The sequence below is a fragment of the Myotis daubentonii genome, chromosome 12, assembly GCF_963259705.1.
Source record: "Myotis daubentonii chromosome 12, mMyoDau2.1, whole genome shotgun sequence".
Classification (NCBI taxonomy): domain Eukaryota; kingdom Metazoa; phylum Chordata; class Mammalia; order Chiroptera; family Vespertilionidae; genus Myotis; species Myotis daubentonii.
In genome coordinates, this window is record NC_081851.1 from 34,814,081 (window position 1) to 34,826,383 (window position 12,303).

At 43.5% G+C, this 12,303-nt stretch overlaps 1 protein-coding gene and 1 non-coding gene across 3 annotated transcripts in view; both read left to right on the plus strand.

Moving 5' to 3' along the window:
* Positions 1 to 12,303, plus strand: part of M1AP (meiosis 1 associated protein) — a 59,747-nt gene continuing 47,444 nt past the window's right edge. For both annotated transcript variants that reach the window (XM_059659336.1, XM_059659337.1), the window contains exon 1: positions 1 to 282. In XM_059659336.1, coding sequence (XP_059515319.1) covers positions 43 to 282 — 240 coding nt within the window. In that variant the 5' untranslated portion in view covers positions 1 to 42. The remainder of the gene's footprint in view (positions 283 to 12,303) is intronic.
* Positions 2,332 to 2,438, plus strand: LOC132214148 (U6 spliceosomal RNA). Its single transcript, XR_009448225.1, has one exon. It is a non-coding gene; the product is annotated as a U6 spliceosomal RNA (small nuclear RNA).

The following is a 12,303-nucleotide window of genomic DNA, read 5'->3' on the forward strand; positions in this document are numbered from 1 at the left end:
TACCAAGGTGGTGGCTGCAGTTCCACCTCTGGTCTGACTGCCATGTATCATGGGCGAACTACTGGTAAAGGGCCTTCCACTCCCACGCAGATTTACCAGCAACCTCCGAGGCTTCTCATTGTGCATATCTCTCTACCATCCTGGGCTGACATCTGCTCCAACCTCTGTGAGGCTATGCAGAACTTTTTCTCTCTAGCCTGCAGCTTGATGGGCCCCAGCCGCATGTCCCTTTTCAGCTTATACATGGTGCAAAATCAACATGAGTGCATCCTCCCATTTGTGGTGAGTATATCTATATTTGTTCATTTTGTCCTGAAAGTAAATATGAGGCTCCTGCTGCAAAAACCTCATATCACAGTTATTATTACTTACAGCAGTAGTTGTGCCTGTTCCCATGCCCAATACCCAACACAATGAAAGCTAGATGTCATCCTGCAGATAAGGGAGTTTTATATGCAAAAGAGAAACCCCAAAATTATTAATATTGGAGTTTAAATAGTCCACATCTTTCCCCCCTCCACTCCTTGGAAAAACCTTGGCATTTACAGCCCTCTGGAATATAAGCAATGGACTTCTTTTACACCCCTGTGAAATGCAAACACAGGAAAATAAGTCTAAATTTCTTCAGATGTCTCTGGCTATTCAAGTAAATAGCCAAGACTTATCCTTTAACCCAGGTTTCAATGTTCTTTGCTCAGACAGCCCTAACTGTGCAGAAATCTGAAAATATGTTCTCTACAGTTTCACACAGGACTCAAGTGAAACTCCTCAGGGTACCAGAAGACAAAGGTGGGCCAGGGGCTGTGCTTTTATAAAGCTCCCTCACACATACACAACTATCTCTCCTCCTGAAACAAATCCAAATCATCACTTTCTCCCCTATACAAAGTTCACAATCACAGGGATCAGAAAGACTTCAGAGATTCTAGTGCATCCCCTTTCTGAGACAGCTTGCTACTAGGACAGTGATGGTGAACCTATGACACGTGTGTCAGAGGTGACACACGAACTCATTTTTTTGGTTGATTTTTCTTTGTTAAATGGCATTTAAATATTTAAAATAAATATCAAAAATATAAGTCTTTGTTTTACTATGTTTGCAAATATCAAAAAATTTCTATATGTGACACAGCACCAGAGTTAAGTTAGGGTTTTTCAAAATGCTGACTCACCGAGCTCAAAAGGTTCGCCGTCACTGGACTAGGACAATCAGAGAAGGCCTACTGGGGATCCAGGACTTTTATCCCTACTCGGTGGAAACAAGACCTCCTCCTCCTAGTGTACATGGAATTGGTGTAGGAGCCTGGACTCCCCCACTCCTACCCAACATTAAAAAGTTTTCTCTGCCCCTAAGGTGGTGTCAGAGGAGGAAAAGTGGAGGCATGTGGGGAGCAGCAATGAGGCACCTTTTTACTTCCAAGACAGGGTGGTATTAATGAAGGACTAGTGGAAAGGCAGGACTTTCATGCCCACCTGACAGTAAAGAAGCTTCCCCATCCTCTGAGTGTCAGTGGGGGCCATGTAGAGAGACTGAACTTCCACCCCCACCCAGAAGTAACAAGGTACCTTCCTTTCTGGGTTGTAATCAGAGAGGCCAAATGGAATCACATCCCACCTGGCAATAATTATCTAGAAAGCTCACTTTCCCCCTTGGCAGAGTATCAGAGGAAGCCTGCGAAAGCAGAAGATCTAAGTAAGGTCCAGGGTCTTATAACAAATACCCCAAATGTCCAGAATACAATAAAAAAAGATCACTCATCATATCAAGAACCAGGAAAATCTCAACTTGAATGAGAAGACTACAATACTGAAATGATACAGATGTTGAAATTATCTTAAAAAGTTTTTAAAGCAGCTAGCGTAAAAAATGCTTTAACAAGCAGTTATGAACATGCTTGAAACAAATGGATAAATAGTGCATCTCATCAAAGTAAGAGAAGTACAGAGAAGAACCAAATAGAAATTTTAGAACCAAAAAATTCAATAACCAAAATCTGAAAAAACAAAATCTTCAAAGGATGGGCTCAACAAAGAATGGAGAAGTCAAAGGAAAGAATCAATGAACTTAAAAATAGAATCAGCCCTGGCCGGTTTGGCTCAGTGGATGGAGCGTCAACCTGTGGACTGAAGGGTCCCAGGTTCAATTCCGGTCAAGGGCATGTACCTTGGTTGTGGGCACATCCCCAGTCGGGAGTGTGCAGAGGCAGCTGATTGATGTTTCTCTCTCACTGATGTTTCTAACTCTATGTCCCTCTCCCTTCCTCTCTGTAAAAAATCAATAAAATATATATAGAAAAAAAAAGAAAATAGAATCAAAGTTATCCAATCTGAGTGCTAGCTTTGGCAGCACATATACTAAAATTGGAATGATACAGAGAAGGTTAGTATGGCCCCTGTGCAAAGATGACATGCAAATTTGTGAAGCGTTCTATTTTTTTTAAAAAAAGAAAGAAAAAAAGAATTACTCAATCTGAGCAACAAAGAGAAAATAGATTTTTTTTTATTGTCTAAAGTTTTACATATGTCTCCTTTTTCCCTGATTGACCTCCCCTGTCCCCCCCTCCCCCCCGAGCCATTCCCACCCCAGGCAAGCCCCCACTGCCCCAGGAAAATAGATTTTTAAAAAATGAACAAAGCCACAGCGATCTGTGATATAGATCTAACATTCACATTATCCAAGAGAAAAAGGGAAGAAAGGTAGGGCTGAAAAAATTATTCAAAGAAATAATTATTGGAAATTTCCCAAATTTGACAAAAGTTATAAACCTAAATATTCAAGAGACCAGTAAGTTCCAAACAGATAAATACAAATAAATCTGTTCTAAGACACATCATAATCAAACTTCTAAAGACTAAAGGCAAAGTCTTGAAAGCAGAGTACTGACCCCTTACCTATAGGGTAGTGAGGGAGAGACAAGTAACAATAGATTTATTTTCATCAGAAATCATGGAGGCCAAAGGAAATATAGCATTTTTCAATGTGAAAGAAAAGAACCATTAACCTAGAACTCTGTATCCAATGAAAATATCTTTAAGGAATGAATCAGAAATAGAGATATTCTTAGATTGAGGAAATATACCTGATTTTTGTATATTGCTCTATCCTATTATCTTGCTGTTCACTTGTTAGTTCTGTGAAGGCTGTTTTTTTTTTGGTAGACTCTGGGATTTTCTATATAGACCATCATGTCCTCAACAAATAGGGGCAGTTATTTCTCCCCTTCCAATCTGTATGCCTCTTTTTTTTTTTTTTAATATATTCCAGTGACCTTTCACAGAGAGGAAGGGAGAGGGATAGAGAGCTAGAAACATCGATGAAAGAGAAACATCAATCAGCTGCCTTCTGCACACTCCCCACTGGGGATGTGCCCACAACCCAGCTACATGCCCTTGACTGGAATTGAACCTGGGACCCTTCAGTCCGCAGGCCAACGCTCTAGCCACTGAGCCAAACCAGTTAGGGCCAATCTGTATGCCTTTTATTTCATTTTCTTGTCAACACTTAAGTGCTACCTAAGACTTCTAGTATTATCCTATATAATAAAAGGGTAATATGCAAATAGACTGAAGGGCGGAACGACCAGTCATTATTATGCGCACTGACCACCAGGGGTAAGACACTCAATGCAGGAGCTGCCCCCTGGTGGTCACTGCACTCCCACAGGGGGAGTGCTGCTCAGCCACAAGCCGGGCTGATGGCTGGTGAGTGCAGTGTCAGTGGCAGGAGCCTCTCCTGCCTCCACAGCAGCTCTCTGGCATCCTGGGAGCCCTCGGGGAATATCTACTTGCCAGCGGGGAGCAGGCCTAAGCTGCAGTCTGACATCCTTAGTGCTGCTAAGGAAGCGGGAGAGGTTCCTACCACCGCTGCTGTACTGGCAGCTGGCAGCCTGGCTTGTGGCTGAGCAGAGCTCCCCCTGTGGGAGCACACTGACCACCAGGGGGCAGCTCCTGCATTGAGCGTCTGCCCCCTGGTGGTCAGTGTGTGTCATAGTGACCAGTCATTCCCAGTTGTTCTGCTGTTAGGGTCAGTTTGCATATTACCTTTTTATTACATAGGATAGAGGCCTGGTGCATGGTGGAGGCCAGCTGGTTTGCCCTGAAGGGTGTCCTGGATCAGGGTGGGGGTCCTGCTTGGGTGCCTGGCCAGCCTGGGTGAGGGGCTGATGGGTGTTTGCAGCTGGTCACACCCCCTTCAGGGTGGGGGTCCCCATTGGGGTGCCTGGCCAGCCTGGGTGAAGGGCTGATGGCTGTTTGCAGGCTTGTCAAGCCTCCCCCCCCCAGTGGGAACCTTCACCCCATGGAGGTTTGGCCAGCCTGGGTGAGGGGCTGATGGCTGTTTGCAGCTGGCCACACCCCCTTTAGGGTGCAGGGTCCCCACTGGGGTTCCTGGCCAGTCTGGGTGAGGGGCTGAGGGCCGTTTTCACCGCCCGTGACAGAAGCTCCCAGCCTCTCCTTATTTTCTTTCTTTTTTTTAATTCTGGGATTTATTTACCTTCTATAATTGAAACTATGTAGCCTTGAGAGGAGCTCAGAGCCGGCCAGGGTGGGTGGGAGGGAAGCCTCCTGCTTGCTCCAGCTCTGTGGCCACAGCTGACTGAAAGCAGGTATCTGGGGTTTATTTACCTTCTATAATTGAAACTTTGTACCCTTGAGTGGAGCTCAGAGCCGGCCAGGGCTGGTGGGAAGTTTGGCTTCCTCTATCACTGGAGCAACCAAGCCTCCTGCTTGCTCCAGCTCCATGGCCACGGCCGACTGAAAGCAGGTATCTGGGGTTTATTTACCTTCTATAATTGAAACTTTGTTGCTGTGAGTGGAGCTCAGAGCCTCCACAGCAAGCAGGAAGCTTGGCTTCCTCCATCATCGGGGCAACCAAGCCTCCTGCTCGTTCCAGCTCCGTGGCTGCTGGCCACCATCTTGGTTGGGTTAATTTGCATATAGTTGCTCTGATTGGCTGTGGGCGTGGCTTAAGGCGTAGCAAAGGTATGGTCAATTTGCATGTTTGTCTTTTATTAGTGTAGACTAGAGGCCCAACGCACAATTGAAATCTCGCAAGGAGGCGCCCGCCTCCCACCATAGGAGGAGGCACCCTGTGGGCCACTGTGGAAATCAGGCCTGACCCACACCACGGGCGGCTGGGACCCATGCCTGACTTCTGCCCCAGGCTCCCCCTGCCCCCCTGCCTGTGTCTGCTCCAGGCCACCAGAGCTGCTCCTCTGGCTCGGGCAGGCCCCCCTGTGCCTTTCTCTGTCTCTGCTCCAGGCCTCACCTGCGCGTGCAACCTTCTCCTGTCTGGTCGTGACCCGTTACGGCGTCCCGGCCTAATTCACCTACTACCTCTTATTTTTTTTTTTCTTTAAAATATATTTTATTGATTTTTTACAGAGAGGAAGGGAGAGGGATAGAGAGTTAGAAACATCGATGAGAGAGAAACATCGATCAGCTGCCTCCTGCACACCCGCTACTGGGGATGTGCCCGCAACCAAGGTACATGCCCTTGACTGGAATCAAACCTGGGACCCTTTAGTCAGCAGGCCGACACTCTATCCACTGAGCCAAACCTGTCAGGGCCTACCTCTTTTTTTAGATAGATAGATAGATGGATGGATAGATAGATAGATAGATAGATAGATAGATAGATAGATAGATAGATAGATGGTTTATAATTCTTTATGAATTATATTTGTTAATATTATTTTAATACTAGAGGCCCGGTGCACAAAAATTTGTGCACTCAGGGGGGAGGGGTGTCCCTCAGCCCGGCCTGTGCCCTCTCGCAGTCTGGGACCCCTCCGGGGATAACGACCTGCTGGCTTAGGCCTGCTCCTGGGTGGCAGAGGGCAGGTCCAATCCCTAGGTGCAGCCCCTGGTCGGGCTCAGAGCAGGGATGATTGGGGAGTTGGGGCGCCGCCCCCTGTCATGCACAGAACAGGGCGGATCGGGAGATTGCGATGCCACCCTCAGTCACGCTCAGAGTAGGGCCGATTCGGGGGTTGGGGCACCGCCCCCTCTAACACTCAAGTCAGGGTCGATGGGGAGGTTGCGGCGCCACCCCCTGTCACACACAGAGCAGGGCCAATCAGGGGGTTGGGGCGCTGCCCCCTGTCATGCACAGAGCAGGGCCCATCAGGGGGGTTGGGGCTCCGTACCCTGTCACGCACAGAGCAGGGTTGATCAGGGGGTTGGGGAGCTCCCCCCTGTCACGCACAGAGTAGGGCTGATAGGGGAATTAGGGCACCGCCCCCTGTCACTCACAGAGCAGGGTGGATCAGGGGGTTGGGGCGCCACCCTCTATCATCCACAGAGCAGGGCCGATCAGGGGGTTGGGGTGATGCCACTGTCACACTCAGGGCAGGGCCGATGGGCTTGGCTCCAGCTCTTAGCCTCGGCTGCTGAAAGCAGGTATCTGGTTTGTTTGGGTTCTATAATCGAAACACTGTTTCAACTCCAGCTCTGAGATCCCGGCTGGCTGAAAGCAGGTTTCTGGGGTTTTGTTTAGCTTCTATATTTGTAACGATGTTTCAAACTGCAAGCTCAGAGGCCGGCAGCGGCAGGTGGGGAACGTTGGAGTCCTCCGTCACTGAAGCAAGCAAGCCTCACGTTCGCTTCAAGCTGCCTGGCTGCCGGCCGCCATCTTGGCTGGCAGTTAATTTGCATATCACCCTGATTAGCCAATGGGAAGGGTAGCGGAGGTATGGCTAATTACCATGTTTCTCTTTTATTAGATAGGCTTCTTTTTTTAAATCTATATTTATGAGGAATATTGGTCTTTAGTTTTCTTTCTTTATACTCTCTTTGTTTTTGGTATTAGGGTAATAACCGGCCTCATAAAATGAGTTGGTAAAAGTTTCCTTTCCTTATATTTTCTGGAAAAGAATGTATAGAATTGATATTAATTCTTCTTTAAACATTTGGTACAATTCTCCAGTAAAACCATCCAGGCCTAGAAATTACTTTTTCAGGAGTTTTAAATTTCTTTTATAGTGATAAGGCTATTAAAATTATTTATTTCATTTTAGATGTGGTAATTTGTGCTTTTAAAGAAATTAGTCCACTTCTAGGTATTCATATTTATATATGCAAACTTGTTTATAGTATTCTCTTATTATCCTTCATATGTCTACTAGGTCTGTAAGAACAATCCTGGTTTCATTCCTGATATTGAGAAGATATAAATCTTCTCTATTTTCCTTTGTCTATCTTGCTAGAGGTTTGTCAATTTTATTGATCATTTCAAAGATTTAGCTTTTTGTTTCATCAATTTTCTGTTTTCAATTTCATTGACTTATACTCTTTATTATTTTCTACCTCCTGTTTGTTTTGGGTTTACTTTGCTATTCTTTTTCTAGTTTCTTGAAGTAGAGAGATTATATTACTAGTTTGAAACTTTTTCTATTCTAACTTAGTGTTATAAAATATCCTCTTATCATATAGCTACAGTAATCAAGATTGTGTTGTATTGGTGGAAGAATAGATACATAGATCAAAGGAACAAAACAGAGAACACAAAAATAGATCCAATGAAATATATACAACTCATTTTTTATGAAGATGTAAAAGCAGTTCGATGTACAAAGAATAGCCTTTTCAACAAATGGTGTTGTAGCAATGGGACACCCGTGAAAAAAAAATAAACCTGAACCTAAACCTCTTATTTAATTTTAAAATTAGCTCAGCCCTAACCAGTTTGACTCAGTGGATAGAGCATCAGCCTGTGGACTCAACGGTCCCAGTTCGATTCCAGTCAAGGGCATGTACCTTGGTTGTGGGCACATCCCCAGTAGGGAGTGTGCAGGAGGCAGCTGATGATATTTCTCTCCAATCAATGTTTCTAACTCTCTATCCCTCTCCCTTCCTCTCTGTAAAAAAATCAATAAAATATATTTTAAAAAATAAAAATAAAATTAGCTCAAAATAGGTTATACTAGTAGATTTAAATGTAAAACTAAGAAACACCAATCAGAAAGGATATATGCACCCCTATGTTCATAGCAGCACAATTCACCATAGCTAAGATCTGGAAACAGCCTAAGTGCCCATCAGTAGATGAATGGATTAGAAAACTGTGGTACATCTACACGATGGAATACTATGCTGCTGTAAAAAGGAAGGAACTCTTACCATTTGCAACGGCATGGATGGAACTGGAGAGCATTATGCTAAGTGAAATAAGCCAGTCAATAAAGGAAAAATACCACATGATCTCACTCATTCATGGACAATAGAGACCATTATAAACTTTTGAACAATAATAGATACAGAGGCAGAGCTGCCTCAAACAGATTGTCAAACTGCAGCGGGAAGGCCGGGGAGGGTTGGGGGGCAGGAGGTAGGGGGGTAAGAGATCAACTAAAGGACTTGTATGCATGCATATAAGCATAACCAATGGACATAAGACACTGGGGGATAGGGGAGGCTAGGGGACTGTCTAGGGCGGGGGGATAAAATGGATACATATGTAATACCCTTTGTAATACTTTAAGCAATAAAAAAAAAAAGAAACTACTTAGAAGACTAAAGAATATAAGTTAAAAGAGCTCAGAACACTCTGTAAATGTGGTTACTGTTCTGAGAATTCACAATAATAAACACTGGAATTGTTCTGTGAAAAAAAAATATGTAAAACTAAAACTTTTAGAAGAAAATATAGGAGGAAATCTTCAGGACCTAGAGATTGGTGAAGATTCCTAGATATGACACCAAAAGCACAATCCATAAAAGAAAATCTTGACAAATTGGGCTTCATCAAAATTAAATATATTTGCTCTGTAAATAACCCTGTCAAGAGGATAAAAAGACAAGCTCCAGACTGGAAGAAAATATTTCCAAATCACGAGTCTGACAAAGCACTCATATCTAGAACATACAAAGAAGTCTCAACACAACATTAAAAAGAAATCTAATTCCAAAGTGGGCCAAACACATGAAGAGAAATTTCAATGAAGAGGCTATATAGGTGGCAAATGAGCACATGAAAAGATATTCAACATCACTAGCCATTAGGCAAGTGCAAATTAAAACCATGATGAGATAATACTACACCTATTAGAACAGCTAAAATAAAAAATAGTAACACTGCCAAAAGCTATCACGGATGCAGAGAACCTGGATCTCCCATTCATTGCTGCTGGGAATATAAACTGGCACAGCTATTCTGGAAAATAGTTTGTAAAATTCTTAAAATCTAAACATACACTTACTTTATAACACTGCAACTGCACTTTGGGACATTTATCCCAGAAAAATTAAAATTTACATCTACAAAAAAAAAAAAAAAATTTACATCTACACAAAAACACATATTTAAATATTAACAACTAGGGGCCCGGTGCACGAAATTCGTGCACTGGGTGTGTGTTGGGGGGAGTGTCCCTCAGCCTAGCCTGCCCCCTCTCACATACTGGGAGCCCTCAGGTGTTGACCCTCATCACCCTCCAATCGCAGGATCGGCCCCTGCCCCTGCAGGACGCCTCTGGCTGAGGCGTCCGGCCCGGGCAGCGGGGACCCGTAGCTGCAGCGGCCCCACGATCGTGGGCTTCGCTTTAGGCCCAGGCAAGGGACCCCTAGCTCCTGGGACTGCCAGCTTGACCGCGCCCAGCTCCCATGGCTGGCTCCACCCCTACTTCCTGCTATCACTGGCCAGGGTGGCAAAGGCGCCTGATTCTCCGATCATGGCTGGGGGGCAGGGCAAAGGCGGCCCCAGGGCCGCCTTTGCCCTGCCCCCCAGCTCTTAGCTCCCCCCTGGGTTTCCAATCACTGTCAGTGGCAGGGGGCTTCTTCCTGCTTTCCCTTTCGCCTCCCTGCATTGTGCCTACATATGCAAATTAACCGCCATCTTGTTGGCAGTTAACTGCCAATCTTAGTTGGCAGTTAATTTGCATATAGCCCTGATTAGCCAATGAAAAGGGTATCGTCGTACGCCAATTACCATTTTTCTCTTTTATTAGTGTTGATAGCTTTATTTGTAATAGCCAGAAACTTGAAACAACCTAAGTGTCCCTTAATAGATTAATGATTAAACAAACTAATATATCCATATCATAGAATACTACTCAGCAATAAAAAGAAATGAACACATACAATTTGGATGGATCTCGAGAGCATTATGCTAAGTGGGGGGGGGGGGGAAGCCAATCTCATATGGTCACACACATCAATTCTATTTATGTAACTCTCCCAAAATGACAAAATTATAAACAATAAGAACAGGTTAATGGTTACCAAGGATTATAAATGGGAGGGGCTGGAGGTGTTACCAGGAAACCCCCAAGTTGGGCTCAGCTGCCTGTCGCGTGTCCCATAACAATTCAGGGTTGAATCGTATTGGGTGTTTATTGAGAAGGCTAGGCAGCCAAGAAGACAGGCATTTACAAGCATCAAATTCTGCCTTCCAGCCAAGGTGCAGGGAACAGGATTATAAAGGGGAAGGGGCCAGGGACCTGGGGATCCACAGACATCAGCTATTGTAATTAGTCATCAGGTGATGAGATGATGTTGATGAGATAATATTTTGACTCCTGGTGGGTCGGCCTGGCCATGTTTATCGGTTCTGCTTGCTGGATTCACAGCTGAGTCACCTCAATTGCTTTGCACAGGCCTTGAAAAGAAAAACCTAACCCCCTATTTACATATGAGAAACCTAACCCCCTAGTCACAGAAGTATATGTGTTCTAAGATTTAAAATAATGGTCTTTTATGTTCTTAAATAATATGATTACTTTTCAGATTAATTCAGGTGCTCTATTAGATTATAAGTCCCCCCTATCAGAGGTGACTATAAAAGCATAGCACAAGGGAGAGTTTTGTGGTAAGGGAATAATTCTGTATCTTGACTGAGGTGGTGATTACACGAATCTACAGATGTGATAATATGATATAGAACCCTATGCACACATTGTTCCAAGGTCAATTTCTTTGTTTTAAAATTGTGCTCTAGTTATGTAAGATGTAACCACTGGAAGAAACTGGGTGAAGGTTACACAAGTTCCCTATGTACAATTTTTTTAGTTTTGTGTAAATCTATAGTTATTTCAAATTAAAAAGTTAAAGAAAAACAGAGTTAACATTACACGCTCACTGGAATGGCTGCAATTAAAAAGACAGGTAATACTAACAGGCAATACCAAGTGTTGGTGAGAATGCAGGGAAACTTTAACCCTCATTCATTGCTGATGGGAAGGTTAAATGATACAACCACTTTGGAAAATAGTTTGTCAATTTCTTAAAAAGTTAAACATATACCTTCTATATAACCCAACAATTCCACCCCAAGAATCTACCTGGCAGAAATGAAAACATGCATTCACACAAATATGCATATAAGCATAACCAATGGACATAAGACACTGGGGGATAGGGGAGGCTAGGGGACTGTCTAGGGCAGGGGGGAAAAATGGACACATATGTAATACCCTTTGTAATACTTTAAGCAATAAATAAAAAAAATAAAAAAAAATAAAACATGCATTCACACAAATAAATATACATGAATATTCATGGCAGCATTATTCATAATAGCCTCAAACTGAAAACAGAATGTCTGTTAACTGGTAAATGGGTGAGTAAATGGTATAACTCTGACTGTATATAATCCACTGATTCTATACCTAGATGTATACTGAGGACAGAGTGAAAGTGACACTGATATTTATGGCCATGTGGCAGATATGTTCTATTGTGCCATTTTCCTTGTGCATGTCTGTCCCATGAACATATTTGCCTGTAATATCTATCTTCACTCAGGCAATAGTGGTAGAGAAAAGTAGAGAGTAACCTGGAAGGACAAAATGGAAGGTATCCAGCATAAGAGGCAATGAGCTCATGTTCCAAACAAAGGTAAAAGGATTTCCCCCCCTCCTCAATTGACTAAGTTATATGCATCTGGCACTACTCAGCACATCTGGCCCTGGATGAATCCCTTGATCCCTTAGTTACTCTGTTAGGAGAGGCAGGCTGTTCTGTATCTCAGGAAAAATTACAAGCCCCTTTTTTTCCCTAAAAAAACAGTAAATTCAAACCTGGTTAAAAGCTCAAGAAAATCACTGAACAATGCCATTACCTTATGTATAAAACAACTGAATCTTTGGTTAAGGAAGAATGTTACTTTAAACCCATTGCCTCTGACCTATATAAGCATCTGACGTTTTCTATCTGCAGAGTTAGCTCAAAATATAAAAGGAGAACAATATCAACTAGGAGTCCTGCCCAAACTGAAAACCTCAATATAACTCCTCACATTTAATTTATGAGTATAATCAAATAATCCTGAACTTTTTATAAGGAATCATGACACAGGGATCATAATTA